The sequence below is a fragment of the Leuciscus leuciscus genome (genome assembly GCF_965113295.1).
Source record: "Leuciscus leuciscus genome assembly, chromosome: 20".
Taxonomy (NCBI): Eukaryota; Metazoa; Chordata; class Actinopteri; order Cypriniformes; family Leuciscidae; genus Leuciscus; species Leuciscus leuciscus.
Window position 1 is genome coordinate 14,755,574 of NC_138744.1, and position 17,539 is coordinate 14,773,112.

Below are 17,539 nucleotides of genomic sequence, written 5' to 3' on the forward strand. Positions count from 1 at the left end.
AGGTAGGGCGCACACAAAACCAGCGCGATCCAAGCAGCCATTGCGGAGCAGAGCCAGGGGTTTCGGACTGGTTTGCATCGATTCTCGAGTAATTAAAAGGCCATCAAGGCGAGTCCGAACCCGGCACTGATCTGTCCGTAGGTGTGGGGTCACTGGGCTCTTCTCTTCTCTGTCACCTGGAGTTGATCTCTAGGGTTTTGCTTTTGCTATCGGGGTGGTGACAATAGTTTTTTCTTCTTTTTAAAAATGACGGCTAATCCCGATTATCTGGTGCTTTTATTCACCACCACATCTGGCGCAAGTGGGGACCAATTGGGAACAGATGAGAAGGAAATTGTACATTTGGTTTGGCAAGTTGTGGATTTGGCGACTAAAAAGGTAGGCTAATTTCATATTTCCCGTGATAGTGTGTGTGTGTGTGTGTGTGTGTGTGTGCGTGTGCGCGCGCGTGCGTCAATAGTTAGAGAGATAATTATAAATATTTTACATTTAGCCTATAGAAAATTATTTCATAATTTATCAAATGTGACATATAGATATGTCATATTTTATAAATTATGAAATCTAAGGCCAAATAAATGTAGGCCTATTTATTTATTTATTTCCCCCCTTCCCATATCTATCTGTCTATATGCGTGTGAAGCCATATGTGCCTTTATAGTAGCCCAATTGTGGTGGCGGTGAAAGCTAATATTTTATTTTATATTATATTATGTCAGATTTATTTAAATTACGGAGACAAAATATTCTATCTGTCTATCTATCTATCTATCTATCTATCTATCTGTCTATCTATCTATCTATCTATCTATCTATCTGTCTATCTATCTATCTATCTATCTATCTATCTATCTATCTATCTATCTATCTATCTATCTATCTATCTATCTATCTATCTACTTTTTACATCCATCTATTTATTTGCCTATGGGAATGTATATGTTGGAAGTGAGCATTTCTCTCCTTTCTGCTTTTAGACTGGTCAGGTAAATGAACTGCTAGTCAAACCAGATCACGTTGAGCTTTCTGAGGAGTGTCAGGAGGTGAGTGGACTCACCGAGGATGGCTTGACAACTGCTGATTCGCTTGAGGAGGCCATCGAACAGGTGATCATTCTCACATTCTCATATAATCTGTCCTGACAGGTTGCCATTTATCTTTAAAAGGGTCTGTTCAAATACATAAGGATGATTACATTTGAGAGTGGATCATTTCAAAGGACAGTTGAACTTTCTATTCGAACTCCCCTTGAGGGAGGGTCTGCCTATAGACCATTTAAACTCCAATGAATGATTGCATATCTATACACACTATTAAACACATTATTTAACAGCTTGTGGATTGATACTGGCTCAAGCAGCCTCATGGGTATGTATTAAATGCCACACAAAAGTGCCGTTTACTTAAAAGCTGTCTGTGTGTGCAGTTAAATCAGAAGTTATGTGCAGAAGTGGACGCAGGTGCAGGGAATTCCTTCTGCCTCTGTGCGGATGGACAGCTGCACGTGCGTCAAGTCCTGCATCCCGAGGCTTCCAGCAAGGTATCAAACTCTAAATACTGCAAGTGTGTGGGTGATATTTGTAAAAGTTTAGCTAATCATTGTGTTTTCTTGACTGCTTTCTTTTGTGCTTTTCAGAATATTTTGTTGCCTGAGTGTTTCTTTTCGTTCTTTGACCTGCGGAAAGAGTTCAAGAAAAAATTCCCATCAGAAGGGGAACTGAAAGACTTGGATCTTCAGGTCATGGCTGAGTGTATCCTTAAAAACATGTTAAATTCTATATTTTTATGTAAGTCTTAAAGGGATGAGACTAGATTAATGCAATAGTTCATAATTCTCTGACAGCTAGGTTGAGGAAGTTGCATTTGAGTGTTTATGTGAGAGAAAGGTAGGCAACAGGGTGTTGGCTGCAGGATCCCAAGGTTTTGAAATGCAAATAGACTCACAATAGTGTGGGTTCAATTGAGCCAGCAAGAGAAAGCCAAGAGTGTTTAGCCAACAAGCTTAACCTGCCACACCTACGCTGTAATGTATTAATGCCTACACGGACACACACACACACACACACACACACAAACAGAGTCAAACACAATGCAATAGCACAGCCTTCTGCCATAAGAATTTTATGGTTAATCGAGAGTCATTCTCTCCTTCTATGTTTCTTTATGGAAGACTGCAGTGTTTCAACGGTCCTTTTGCAATTATAACCCCTGCTCTAGTTGTTTCTGGCATCTTTACTGTGTCATTAACTGGTAATTAAGGTGTAACACTAAACACAGACGCTGTATTCCTTGACTGCGGTTGCGATCAGACTTGAATGTGGTTGTAGATTCTTCTCTTCATGCTTTCACTGCTTACAAAGTTCAACAGATGGCAGATATTGTTTTAGCACTAATCTCGGATTCTGTCTGTAAGTCCTTACAATTTACATATTATTTGTCTGCACACATAGAGTTAATATCCGTAAGTGTTTCTGTTATGAACCTGCTTTATTCTTCTTCATAGGCCACAAATTCTCCTTACCTGAAAAAGTGAATGACAAGTTTGAGACAGGCACCTGGTAAGAACTGTTTCATTAACACTTTAGATTAGGGTCAAGTTCTCACTAATAACTATTAACTACGACTTTTGCCTCAATAAACTCTTAATTACTGCTTATTAATAGTTAGTAGGGTAGTTGTTAAGTTTAGGTATTGGGTAAGATTAAAGGATGTAGAATTTGGTCATGCAGAATAAGACATTAAAATGTGCTTTATAAGTACTGATAAACAGCTAATATCCTAGTAATATGCATGCTAATAAGCAACTAGTTAATAGTGAGAATTGGACCCTAAACTAAAGTGTTACCACAGTTTTTTTATTTAAAATTAAATATATTTTTTAACTGTACTGTACAAAACAATAACAAAATATTACAGTAAAGCCTTGGGATTTTCTAGAATGAATATACATTTTTCTTGTTAGAACTATAAAATATTAAGATACCTGTTTGTGATTGCAATTTCTATCAATTTAATCAAATGACTATAGAATGGAGATCGGAAATTACTTGTTGTGTGTTTGGATAAAAAGTGTATATGGAATTTTAAAGCAAAATTGCTGCTGCTGCACTTATAATAGTGATTGATATCTAGAGGACATCTGGATATCTGCATAGAGGACATTAGTATTATAAAAGATGTTATTATTATGTATATAATGTTTCTGTTTAAACTGTATGTATGGTTGTGTATAGCAGTAAGATGGAGAGGGTGGATGATAACACAGTGATCAGAGCTCGGGGTCTTCCATGGCAGTCCTCAGACCAGGACATCGCCCGGTTCTTCAGGGGTCTCAACATCGCCAAGTATGCAAACAACCCACAGGCTACTCTGGTTTAATCAATTATCATTATTCAGTGTGTGCACAATACCAATCTGTCTGATGATTGACTGTGTGTGTGTGTGTGTGTGTGTAGAGGAGGTGCTGCATTGTGTCTGAATGCTCAGGGCAGGAGGAATGGAGAAGCACTAGTGCGGTTTGAGAGTGAGGAGCACAGGGATTTGGCCCTGCAGAGACATAAGCATCACATGGGCACCAGATACATTGAGGTACACACTCATTCATAAAGCTATTTGTACTAAAATATATTTTAACTCTGTTTCTGTAAATGAAGTTACATTAAGTGCCATGATGAACAAAATTCCTGTTACATCCACCTTTTTTTAACTGTAGTAGTTTGTACATTCTAATCACATTATTTTGCATTGCAGGTTTACAAGGCAACAGGTGAAGACTTTCTAAAGATAGCAGGAGGTAAAAAGATTTTTTTGTTTTTTTTTGTTGGGCTTGTCTGTGGATAGGGTTGGGAACTGAGAACCAGTTCTTATTCTTATTCAGAACTGGTTCCATAATTGATTATATTTCATGAGTAATCTTTCATTATTCAGAACCGGTTCCATTAAAAAAGAAAAAACAGAGCAGTGGTGTCTGATTCCCAAACGAATGACTTCTACGAGTTGGTTCTTTTTAGTGAATCAAAAACATACAGTGCAAACAGTGTAGTATGACAGCAGGATAAATGACAAATGAGGTGAATCATAAACATGTGCTCATTAAAAGTGTAAACACGACTTTGGTGAGAACTGATTTACATGTTTTATTATTGATTGATTTTCTCATCAATTGTCAGTGAAATTGCATTTCTTTTTCCAAATATTTATTCCTTAAAAAGTTAAGGAACTTCACAGGAATTGGAACAGGAACTGGCTTTCCTTTCCCATCCCTTTATGTGGAAAATCTTGCACATTCTAGTTCTACTAGTTAGTCTGTGAGTGCAGTTGTAACAAACTGTGTATATCATCTGATTTAATCTGAGTTTGAGATCTCTCCGTGTTATTTGCATTGGTTTGTTTGTTTTGTGTAATTTTTGTTTCACGTTGAGAGGCTGACGAATATGTGTGAATGTGTGATTGACAGGTACCTCTAATGAAGTGGTCAATTTTCTGTCGAGGGAGAATCAGGTTATCATACGCATGCGTGGACTTCCGTTCACTGCCACCGCAGAGCAGGTGCTGCAGTTCTTTTCCCCGGCGTGTCCCGTGACCGACGGCACCGAAGGCATTCTGTTTGTACGTTTTCCCGATGGCAGGCCCACTGGGGATGCGTTCGTCCTGTTCTCCTGCGAGGAGCACGCTCAGAACGCGCTGAAAAAACACAAGGACATCCTGGGCAAGAGATACATAGAGCTGTTCAAGAGCACCGCGGCTGAGGTGCAACAGGTGAGGGCGGCACTTCCTGTTTATTTTAAAGTCATCAGTTGTGTGGAGTATTTTTTTAGTTGGCTTGGATTGTAGGACAGACTCAGAGGGGTAAGTAAAACGTGAGGTCTTTGGGTGTGTGAGTGTGTGTACAAGTTTGTACTATATCTGAACGGCCCTGCTCGCTGAACAAACACTCAGCTCAGTAATCTGTAAAAGATTAGCTTTTCAAAGCTGTCATAAAACTCTCTCTTAGTCCTCCCGTTCTACAATGTAAAAATTTCATTGTTACTAATTTTGTAGAATTACTTGGAATTCCTTCTTGTTAATTTTTAGCTGTCGTCATCAAACCAAGACTACTCAACCAATAGCAGGCGGTTTAGCTCAACATAACCTGTGTTTGAGCAGACACTATCTCACCTGTGTCCATCACAAGTAAGGGTTTTTTGATGCTCAAGGGTGTGTCGGTTAGAACACAGGAAAAGAGAATCCCATCATGACTTATATTAATAGTTGGCTGTTGTTAGGTTTTTTAATAAGCAGCATATTTACAATTGAATCACCAAATTATACCAAAAGACTGATAAACTTATTTAAATTTAAAAAGCAAAAAAGCAGATGTGCCTAATCTGTTACACAACAAATGCAAACTGGTCCTACAACTGTAAAATACTGTACCAATACTTTTGTTTGTTTGTTTTTGTCTAAAACCAATATTTTTAATCGTTCAATAGCTACTTTTTGACACAGTAAGTACATACTCATTAGACCACAGCAATGAACGTAACATGCATAATAAATTTATTTTGTTTTATAAAGATTATTTTTTTATGCCTTTTTTAAAGTTGTTTTTCTATCAAAATGATTGCAGATTTATTTTCTACTTTGTTTTGGGCTATCTAACTTTTACCATGGTACCATGTGATTTTCATCTAAGAATGAATGTATGGAAATTGAAAAAGTATTGAATATTGGTAAAATATATGGGTTTAAACTGATTATAAGTTTATCTACCAAAGTACAGATGGTTTCGACTGGTCAGAGGATTGAATTAAAAGCAGAACAGGTAAAGCATTAAACGTTTAAATGTAAAGCAAGAAGCCTAAGAAACCAAAGTGATGGTTTGGGTTGCTCAAACAGAAAGTCCAACAAATGTAAAACTGACCAAACATACGGTGGTCAAGTTGTCTTCATATATTATGGCATTTGAGGATATCTTGTGTGATAGCATGGTTTCAAGTTTATTTGTATAGCGCTTTTCACAAAACACATTGCTGTTTTCACATAACAGCTTTACAGAAAATAATTGTTTCAGTGTTACAAATTAAGAAGAGTTTTATTATCTGCCAGAGATGAGTGTATTTGTATGTCCATATGGCAGTCATATACAGCTGTAATGTAATGCGTCATGTATTCAGTTAAGCAGATACAACAAATGTGTTAGGCTACAATCACAACTTGTGCATGCTATTATTGCAAGATAAGGATACTATTACAATATAAGGAGAATGGCAAACAGTATCAGTAGCTCCAGTTAAAACTCAGTTCATCCATCATCTCCACACCTGGAGCTATAAACAGGCAAAGTCTTCTTGATAATATGCATTACCAGTCATATACTGTAACTCCAGCATTTGTGTGTCAGGTACTGAACAGATACTCATCAGCGCCGTTGATTCCGGTAGCACCATCCCCCATCCTGTCTGTGTTGCCACAGCCCACATTCGTGCCCCAAACGGCAGCAGTGACAGGTGTTCGGGACTGCGTGAGATTGAGGGGTCTGCCATACGATGCCAGCATCCAGGACATTTTGGTTTTCCTGGGGGAATACACTGCTGACATCAAACCACATGGAGTACATATGGTGCTTAACCAGCAGGTAAGGCGCTCAGACCCATTTATGTACTTATGAACTGTAGTCTACTACTAACCGTTGTTACTGACTTTGAATTAATATGGAAATAATCCAATATAATAAACACACCTATGTAGTTCAGAATGTGTTTTGTCAGAGAGGTTCCTCCCTTTGGCTCAACCAATCCATAGAAATGGGTGGTTAATCAATCAGTGCAGCAGCTTCTGTCAGGACTTGCGTTTCTTCATTCCTTTGTAATGTGTTGCTGTCATGTCTTGGTTCACACAATATTTTAAAGCACGCTGAAGAGAACTAAACATGAGCACAGGATTTAAGATTCAATATTTACACCCACACCAGATTTCAAAGATAGAAACATAAAAAGCTGGCTTGCATATTTTCAGCTAGACACAAAGATTTTAATGATTCTGATTCCTCTATTTCCTTTACAGTTCAATTAACAATTCTTTTACAGTACCTTCCAAAGGTCTGGGGTCAGTAAGATCTTTGAAACATTTTTAAAGATGACGTTTATTCTCACCAAGGCTGCATTTACAGTAGATACAGTAAAAACAGCAATCGTGTGAAATATTATTACAAGTTTTATAGTTTAATAGATTTTAAAATGTAATTTATTCCTGTGATGGCAAAGCTGAATTGTCAGCAGTCATTAATCCAGTCTTAAGTATCACATGATCCTTGAAATCGTTCAAATATCCTGATTTGCTTCTCAAGAATCATAATGAATTATTATTAGTAGTAGTAATGGTGAAAATAGTTGAGCTGCTTAATATTTTTGTGAAAACCATGATTACATTTTTCAGGATTCTTTAAAACAACAGCATTTATTTGATAATTTTTTATAACAATCTAACAATATTCAACTTCACTTTTGGTCAATTAATGCATCCTTGCTGAATAAAGGTATTAATTTCAAACAAACAAAAATTATATTTTTGAATGGAATATTTCATTGCCACATGATAAGATGATTTAAAACAATTGTTTTTTTTTGTTTTTTTTATACACAGTCTCTTTAAATTGCTTTCCAATTACATTGGATTAAGTTTATATTAAACAACAATAATAAACAAATGAAAATGTGGTAATGTATTTAATTATTTTAATACTGAAAACTACATGTTTAACTACACATTGTCATATGAACCACCAGTCAGCACTAACTGTAGTTTTATATGTTTCTGTTGGTTCATCAAAATAACCATAATTCATTAGTGTATTGGACTGTAGGACAAATCAAATCAAAGTACCAATTAGAGTAATTTGTTTTCGGGAGATGAAATACACTGTTTTTCGATTAATTAAAAAGAATTGGCTCAAAAGAGTCTTTAATTGTTTTGTAAATAAACTAAACTGTTCACACTGTCTATTTAGTGCTGAAGATTCAGTAGCATTTTGAATATCAAGTGCAGGAATCTAGTACAGAGAGTATTCTAGAACAGTGTTTCAGAATATTTTTTCAAAATATTTTTTCAAAATGAGTTTATAATAATATCCTTATTATGAATAAGAACCAGTTTTCTGTTCCCAACCCTACTTTTAACTTTACACGACATCTTAAAAATCACCCACTCCTGACAGAAGATGCTGAAAAGCAACAGCATTGAGACATATTTAGTACAATGACCAACAATTAAAAACAGAAACATGTTCTGTGCACTTGTTTCATTCTTTTTAAAATAGAGTTTATGCATATGTTTGTGTGTTTGGTCAGGGTCGTCCTTCGGGTGATGCTTTTATCCAGATGCGTTCAGCTGACCGGGCGTTCCTGGCGGCCCAGCGCTGCCACAAGCGCAGCATGAAGGAGCGTTACGTGGAGGTGTTTGCGTGCTCCGCTCAGGAGATGAACATCGTGCTGATGGGGGGGACGCTCAACAGGAGCGGCCTCTCGCCGCCACCATGTAAGTTACGACGTAAGTGCCGCTGGGCTCTGGGTCTGCTTCTCTCAGCTGTGTGTGCGGGTAGGTGGCGCTTCACGCCTTCCTGTTTTTTCCCCTTTCTCTCATTCATTCATTCACTTATTCATGCATTCATTTGGTGGGTGTCCTGTCCATATTTCCTGTCCAGACAGGAATGGGCATCAGGAGCAGTTGGAATCTGGTTGGGTGAATGTTTTTTTTTATTCAATTTAAATCTGATGAGTTTGTCAGATGCTTTTCCACAGCGTGGGAATGGAGGGCTTTGATTTTGGGGTGATTAAGTGCAATCTTTCTAAATCTAAATGTGCACCGAATTTCAATACACATCATAATGCCACCAATTGCACTTTCAAACGCATGGTGTGTCATGGAAAGGCACTTTCTGTTTGATTTAGTTTAGATTTCTTTCTTTCTTCGGTTCTTGTTCTGGATAGATTGTCAGCTCGGTAACTTTCCTACCCTAACAACCAACAGCAGCAAAATCCTCTGCACGCCACAGGTTGAGTCTGGTTAAAGGTGCCTGAACGCCTGTGGCTGTGTGCTGCTGTGTGTTGAAGGGTGGAGGGAACATACCTGACTTGTAGCTGAATAATAATGGCAGATGTTGACAGTTTTGGGTTAAGGTTTGCTGCATGCTTTGTCGGAGATTTGTTTAATTAATAGAAATACTTTTCTTGCACTAAACTGGTATTTTTCAGATTCAGTGAGCAAAATATTTTGCCACATTTAATATTACAACAAAAGAAACATGATAGATGAGATTTGTAATTGTGCCTGCCGCAGTAATTAAGAGACATGCTTAAATTGGATTGGATTTAGAGGCTGGTTCACAGTGTAACAGGTTGAATTTGGGGTGGGATTTTGGAGTGGCTACTGCTGGTGGCAACACTGTTGATTTGCACTGCATTGTTCATTGTTTGTATGATGAAATGACTACATGAACCTCTGATGACAAACAATGAACAGGACTGGAAAGCAGTTTAAGGTGTAAAGCCCTCATTGTAACTGGCTTTAGGGGCTTAGGTTCAGTCAGGACCACACCCTTTAATTGGTTGGCAAAAATACCTTAAATAATCACTAGGCAGTTTGCTTTTTTAGTCATAGTCATTGTCTTTTAATTCTTTAATTTTTTTATTCTTTAATTTTATATTATATTTTATTATTAGTATTATTTAGTAATTATTTAAATTCATTAATTTTATTCTCACTAAAATGGCATACAAATTTGCCAACAAAAATTAAAATGTTGACGGAAAAATAAAAAAGACTGAAATAATATAACAAAGTGACAATGTATTTTTAAATATTATTTAAGTTCATTTTATTCTCACTAATATAGCATAAAGCTGTGGTTTTCAAACTTTTTGACTCAAATAAAAATAAAGGTTACAATATTTCCAGTATTTTTCGAGCTTTTTTTATTAACAAAAACTGTTAGTGTTAATATATTTAATTAAATAACCATGATTTATTTTGTGATCCCTGAAGTTTCAAGATCTGTATATTCTTCAGTAAAAACAATAGTTATTAGAGAAAAAAAGAAAAGAAATGTGATTTCAGTTTACACCTAGATTTTTGTGTTTTTTGCATTTTAAATTTAGATTAGGGTTAGATTATTTTCAATATATTAATACTAATTTATTAATTAACCTAATTTTAAGTCATCCTGTGGGCCCCTTGGAGGTTTGCTGAGGCAAACCACTGGCATAAAGGTTGCGTTTGAGTGAGCAAAAGCAAATTAGTTCGGTTATCTGGGTTCAGCTTTTTCAGCTCCAACAGGTCAATTCTTGCTGGATTTCTAAAATCATTGGAAGCGCACTGTTAACAGAGTGATGCAGGGATGACGTCAAAACCCAGAAGACTAATTTGCCACTGGTGCCCTCGAGATTTTCCTATGGGCTTTAATAATGTTTTTTTTTTTTTTTACATTTATGAGTAAAATAAGGTCTGTGGTAAACATAACATGACAACACTTGAATGTTTTGTTCTACAGCGTAAACTGAACACACTCACAACCTAAACGTTCTTATCTAGTTACTTATTAGAAACATTTGTTTTTTAAATGAAAATAATAGCTACAAAATGTACATTTTCGATTATGAGTGTGTGTTATTTACACCGTAGAACAAAAGGCCTCATTATAAATCCCCATAGGAAAATCTCAAGGGAACCAGTAGCAGATTAGTCTTCCGGGTTTTGACGTCATCCCTGCACCACTCCATATCTTGCAGTGTTTCCTTTTCTAGTCATATTGTCATCAAACATATATCTTATTAAAACCGTTTAATTATCACTGTGGTGCAATCAAAAAACTTTTTTGTCTTCAATTTCGTTGACCAGATTAACACACTACAATCCCGTCTGATGGCCATAACTGGAAGCTTCAAGGTTGTTTTTTCTCTCTCAATAATTCCTCAATATCCCACCCTCCCCCATTTCAGGTTTGTCTCCTCCATCGTACACGTTTCCTCATGGGACGGCTGTCCTTCCTGCCGGAGCTGTTCTTCCTACAGGAGCAGTGCTACCTGTAGAGCAATCTGCGATCTACCCGTCCCAGTTCCTGCTGAGTCCCCGGCCAATGGCACCAACAACAGCCTTCTACCCTGCCAGTAACCAGCTGTACATGAACTACACCACCTATTATCCCAGGTAAGAGTTATATCTGTTAGTGTTGTTTTTCATTATAAGATAAGCCATGCACATTTGGACTGCAGTTCACTGCAGTTTCATTCACATATAATTATTAATGGAGGATTGAATACCAGTTATCTTTAAGTTAATGATGCGTCTAATACTCTAGTCAAAGTATACCTATTAATCCAAAACTTAGGTACTTTACTGAGGAATAAAGGCATCATAGATCCATAGATACACTCAAGGTTTAAATATTTGCTTGGATATATCTAGAATTCACTTGAATTGCCTTGGAAACCTGTCTGAACCAGTTTTTTTTTTTTTTGGGAGGAATCTTCATGCAGAAACGGGACGTACTTACTTTTTAAACAGACAACATATGTCAGAATACTCACCAGTAGCTGTCTCATGTTTACTGAGTGGTTTCACAAAGTGTGAATATTGACATACAACCATTGTGTAAGTGTGTATGTTTGTGTTTGAGGGTAAAGTAATGTGTTTGGGCATGTACCTCAGGCTTTTTTTTGATGAGCTGCTCAAATGAATCTCTAACAGCTGGACATAATGATGACTTTGTCTTTAAGAAGTGCACAACCAGGACTGGAGAGGCGGTATTAACATTAAGTGACATGATATATTTATTTTGTGTCTTTCCTAGAATGGGCAGTTTGTGACTTTGCGAGATAAACAACATAAAGTAGCACTGGTATTACAAAACATTCAGTGGCACATACCAATCAAATACAGACGTGACACAAATAACATGTTCGAAAAACATGTGCGTTTATTGATATTTAAAATATCACAAAATTAGGCTATTTATTTAGGATTTTGTGTCCCAATTACATCAGTATAGTTGCTCGGTTAATCTGTCAGTCACTACTGGAGGTGTCGCAACATACGGTGACGTTCCGCGACTCGGTGTCAGTCAGGTGTCATGTCAGTGTCAGTGTGTCGCGATAATGTCAGTGACACATGCCACTATCCACTGGCACATGCTAATGAAGACTGGATGTGCCAATACGCATAGTGACATGTGCCATTGGCTTCTGTGCGTAACATGCCATGTCACTTAATGTTAATACTGCTACTGGAGGACTGGGTGTGTTTACAAGGCTAACATGCTACAAAGTGAGTGTGTCCCGCCCAGGTCCATTAACATAGCTATAATGTGTATTTTAGTTCACTCCATAGTGGAAGAACTGGTTCAGGAACTGTTTGTGTATGTGAGATTTAAGGAAAGAAATATGATTATCTAGCTTGAGGAAGGCTACAAAAAAGTAAAGTGGAGATCCACAGAGTTAACTATCAATCTAACACAGCAGCATTGCCTCGACCAATGACGTGTGATTGGGGCGGGACTATTTGATCGACCAATGGAAGAAGGGAATAAAAAAAAAATATTTAATTTATATGAAAGTTTAATCATATTTTAATATAATATATATATGTATATGTATGTATGTATGTATGTGCCATATACACACACATATATATATATATATATATAATATACATACAGTATATATATATATATATATATACACACACACACACACACACACACACACACACACACACACATATATATATATATATAATAAACATATATACACACACACACACACACACGTATATATATATATATATATATATATATATTATTTTTCTTTTTTTAAATATTTTGCTTATTTGTCTATCTAACACAGCAGCATTGCCTCGACCAATGACGTGTGATTGGGGCGGGACTATTTGATCGACCAATGGAAGAAGGGAATAAAAAAAAAAATATTTAATTTATATGAAAGTTTAATCATATTTTAATATAATATATATATGTATATGTATGTATGTATGTATGTGCCATATACACACACATATATATATATATATATATAATATACATACAGTATATATATATATATATATATACACACACACACACACACACACACACACACACACACATATATATATATATATAATAAACATATATACACACACACACACACACACGTATATATATATATATATATATATATATATATTATTTTTCTTTTTTTAAATATTTTGCTTATTTGTCTATCTTTGTCTGTTTTCAACAGCCCACCTGGCTCCCCCCCTAACATCAGCTACTTCCCTACTGGCCACAACCCTTCAGCAGGCTCCATCATCTCGGCCCCGCACACAGCACTGATACGAATGCAAGGCCACGCCCCTTCCCATGCTTATAATCCTGGGGTTAAAGAGATCCTCAGCATGGTACATGGGTATCAGGTGAGTTTAAAATATTCCCACAACTCTACTATAATACCAATGCGAGTTCAGGAAGAGAGGAATTTCTTTCATGCCATTTCTCTGATTATTTTAGTTAAATTTCTGCCAAAAAAGCAAGAGTCTAAATTATTTACAGCTCACTGATGACGTCTAAAGAATTTAAATGTATTAGCAAGCAGCTTCAAATGGGCTTTCATAATGTTAATGAGCGCTACTGATCCAAATACAAGTCCTAATTTGTTCCACATCAGAAATGTGTGTGTGTGTTTATAAGAAGGGCAGGGCTGGATTGTAGGGAACATTAAGGTGTGTCCTTTGCCCTGCAGTGCTCAGCATTGAAGATTTAGATGCTTTAGTGGGTTTGAGTAACAGGATCGCATAGTTGCATTGTCACACCCCCTCAATGAGCTAAACAGGTTCCTCTGGTCTAAATTCCCTCAGACACAAACACACACACGCACGCAGTTAAGGTGCGGTGCATTGGCCTGCTCAATCTTGACTCCAACCTGACTGCTGTCTCTCTGTTCTATTGCTTTGGGATGCCACTGTTATTATTCTGCCATTCGAGGTCAGGTAAACGAAAACATATATAAACAATGCACCAAATTAATACATAATGAACAAATATATATATATATATATATATATATATATATATATATATATACATACACATACACATATATACACACACACACACACACACACACACACACATGTATGACATCTTTAGCAATTATTATTTTAATATAGCAATAGTATATACTGAGTAGTACTGTGAATTAAACAGAATATTTATCTGGAAGCGGACACCATATATTTGACACCACAGGAGTGATTCCTTCTGTTAGTTTGCCTAATGGGATAATGAACCCATTCTAAAAACAGCTGTGACTCCTGCCATGCACACCCACAATGTGCGTCTTTCCCATGCAGGCTGTAGATTCGCCTCAGGCAGTTTGCTAGTTAGTCAGTAGGAGGGCTGTCACTCATTTGAGGTGGGGCTTATTACAAATAATGAGGCATAAGCATGTGTCTCTTGAGTAAATGTAATTTCTTCCTGTCTCCTTCAGCCCGGCAACACCGACGCTTTGGTAACTCTCCCTTCTATGCTGTCAGCCAAGCATCCTATTGGGGACCAGTCTGTAGGAGGCGGAGCCTATCTTGACTTGCAGTTGCTTTAAGCCAATCTATTGATGAGGCCACACCCCTTTGGTGGATTCAACAAACCCCTCAAAACAAAGCAGTTTATGCCATTTATGCTATTTATATGAGAATTTTTAAAATAGTTATATGTATTTTGACATTAATGTATATTGTACATTGTTTTTTATGCATTAGAGCTAATATTCTGCTCATAAGGTTTTTGCTGAAGACGTGTGAGTGTGAGTTTGTATGTTCGTGTACATGCACATGCAGTGATGTTCACTCAGGAAATAGCTTCTCAAACCAGGGTCTAAACATAGATGCCGAATCAAAGGCAGACTTTTACTGAAACCATAAATTTAAGCCAAAGGACCAGAAAAAAAAGTGTGTTAGTGCCTCCCTGTTGATGTGACTCTACCGTGAGAATGTGTGAATGTGTAGAGACCTTCTCAAGACTCTTTTTCTTTTTTCTTTGAAGGTTTAAATTTGCATGAAGTTAACAGAGCTAGCTGTTATAACATGTTTACAAGATTCGCCAAATCCTTACACCACGCACAACGCAGTTCGTGGATGTCTGAAACATGTAGTTCTGCTAGTAATTTCGCCAAAATAGCTCAGAATCAGGAACAACTTACTTTTGTGCTTTATACCTGTGTCATGCATCAGAAAAATATGTATTGTCCGTACCAATCAATGTACAAAATCTATAGATAAATGTGCTTGTTGATGTGTGTATGTGTAGTACATGTAACCCAATTGATGAATGTGTGTGTGTGTGTGTGTGTGTGTGTGTGTGTGTGTGTGTGTGTGTGTGTGTGTGTGTGTGTGTGTGTGTGTGTGTGTGTGTGTGTGTGTGTATGCACCATAATCAAAAGTCAATGCATGTGTGTTTATTTACTGCACTCAGAGAGTGTTTTCGGGCCTGCTGTAAAGCACACTGGTGTATTTTCACCCATTGTCTGTGTATTAAGGAGAGTGTTTGTGTGCATCTGCTGGAATGTGAACAGGTTTATTTTTGACCTGCAGCTGTATCCCATCTGTACCCTCCCGTTTGTTTATGCCAATGTGCCTCATTTATTATACTCTGTGCTTTTTTTTAAATACTAAGAGTAATTTGCATGTTTAGGCTTTTATGAGCAGTAGGAGTAAAGCGTATGACAGTGAAATAATCAGTGTGATTTATTTGTACTAGTACCCACACATGCCAACAGGCAGAAGCACAACTCACTCATGTTACCGATCTGTTACCATCATATTTGTAATTTTTAACATCGCTAGAAATGAGAAATCAAGAATTTGGCTGTTTGGAGAAAGTATTATTTTATTTTGATATTTTTTAATAACTTAAAATAAAGTAAATTTAACAATATTTCTGAGGGATTGAGTGACTGACTCATTATGTTTGTATTTACATTTCCACACCTAAAAAAGTGATTGAGCTACATTAAATAGATTTTTTTTTTTTTTTTTTTACAGTGTGGTCATATCAAAATATTAACACTGGAGCTCCACTCCCTTATGAGAATCAAGTTGTATACAAGAAAATAAAAAGTTTACATCTCATTTTGTTGCTCCTAAACTACTTCTCAAAGGCAAACCTGAAATGTGTATTTAATGCCCTCTAGTGGGCAATGTGATCATCAAAGCTTGATCTCTCGTCAATGTACTTCCGGAAATATCTTCCTTGTTTTTATATTACAAGAGAGAAAGGAAGTTATTGTATAAAACTGCAGTTTCATATGAAACGTATATTAGGGATAGCAGTACAATTTTTCACAAAATATAAATTAGAAACCTTTAACTTTGCATGACATTAAAGCACATGTTCAGAATAGAATAGCCTACTAACTATATACACTGTCTAAAAATAGTATCTGATGCAGTACAATATATAAGGGCACGTTTTAAACCGTAATATAGTTGCATGACCTCATTATGCTTTCAGGTTAAGTGTCTCTAATTATATCGGAAATAAAAAGTTATTTTGATCCAATTGTAATTTTTTTTTTTATAAAATTTTTCATGTAAAATGTATTCAAAATACGTAAATGTAAAAAAGTATTTTGGGCTGGTTAATTAAATAATGATTTAAAAAAGATGTTAAAAATTACAGCTGATATTCAAGTTCACAAGTCACATTTAAATGCATTGAATTGTGGGATATAGTGACCCAGGCACTGTGCTCGGCTGTACACTGTGTGGAAGGTCATCCAGGTCATCCATACTGCATACTATAGAAATAGTATATGTAGTATAGTAGTATACTATTCAGAACATAGCCAAATACATTAGGCCTATACACAGCTTTAAGCGAAGCCTGCGACATTTAAATAAACTCTGCCCTTCAGGAAACCATTGACAGATTATAAAACATTGAGAAAAACAAGTGATACGAATTATTAAAAGTTAACCAGTCATTGTTGTCAGTTCATACAGCGCCAATGCCATGCTATGAACAGAACAAGCAAACAAATGTTTCTGTTACTGTTTTAAAAACTGCTGTGTGGTATTAGCAAAATGCTAAAATAGCTCTTATAACATGGAGGTTTGTTTAGGTCCATATACTGTGTAACAGTGAAATAAATTAGTGCATTGGGTTAAGGGCTCCTTTTTCTTTGTAGTATTTGTTGTCTGTAAGCAGAAGTGTTGTGTGTGTTGTCTCAGAGTTCTGTCATTAACAGAGCCCTCAGCAGTTTCTCTCTCTCCATCCGCAGATCTTCAGAGCTTCATGCATACAAAGACAGACGGATAAACAGAAAGAAGGATGGGAACAATCAGTGAAAAAAACCCCCATTAATACCCACATCAACAGATGGAAGGAAAAATGAAGAAACATGCATAACAAAAGAAAGATATGACTAATCACTGAGAGACAGCAGATATATAGTAGGAAAATATACATCTTAGTGGAATTATTCAAGATTTTGGAAAGAGCCTGAATGTTGTGTGT

The 17,539-nt window shown here is 36.5% G+C and overlaps 2 protein-coding genes and 1 long non-coding RNA gene across 6 annotated transcripts in view; 1 reads left to right on the forward strand and 2 right to left on the reverse strand.

Moving 5' to 3' along the window:
* esrp1 (epithelial splicing regulatory protein 1) lies at positions 1-15,429 on the forward strand. 4 transcript variants are annotated; one of them, XM_082150995.1, is made up of 15 exons: positions 1-378; positions 978-1,106; positions 1,427-1,540; positions 1,637-1,751; positions 2,310-2,408; positions 2,504-2,558; positions 3,234-3,344; positions 3,456-3,588; positions 3,751-3,793; positions 4,457-4,758; positions 6,383-6,616; positions 8,328-8,526; positions 10,974-11,162; positions 13,268-13,443; positions 14,517-15,429. In XM_082150995.1, the coding sequence occupies exons 1-15, from the start codon at positions 247-249 to the stop codon at positions 14,625-14,627; spliced, it is 2,142 nt and encodes a 713-aa protein (XP_082007121.1). In that variant the 5' UTR covers positions 1-246; the 3' UTR covers positions 14,628-15,429. The 4 variants fall into 4 exon arrangements, with proteins under 4 accessions (XP_082007121.1, XP_082007119.1, XP_082007118.1 ...); XM_082150993.1 differs by having other exon boundaries at positions 3,237-3,344; positions 10,974-11,181; positions 13,272-13,443; XM_082150992.1 differs by having other exon boundaries at positions 2-378; positions 10,974-11,181; positions 13,272-13,443.
* LOC309484660 lies at positions 8,901-10,967 on the reverse strand. Its single transcript, XR_014200933.1, has 2 exons — positions 9,995-10,967; positions 8,901-9,963 (listed from the first exon to the last, which is right to left on the reverse strand). It is a non-coding gene; the product is annotated as an uncharacterized lncRNA (long non-coding RNA).
* The window catches only part of epb41l4b (erythrocyte membrane protein band 4.1 like 4B), a 23,974-nt gene continuing 21,804 nt past the window's right edge, over positions 15,370-17,539 (reverse strand). The window contains exon 23 of the mRNA XM_082150991.1: positions 15,370-17,313. Coding sequence (XP_082007117.1) covers positions 17,250-17,313 — 64 coding nt within the window. The 3' untranslated portion in view covers positions 15,370-17,249. The remainder of the gene's footprint in view (positions 17,314-17,539) is intronic.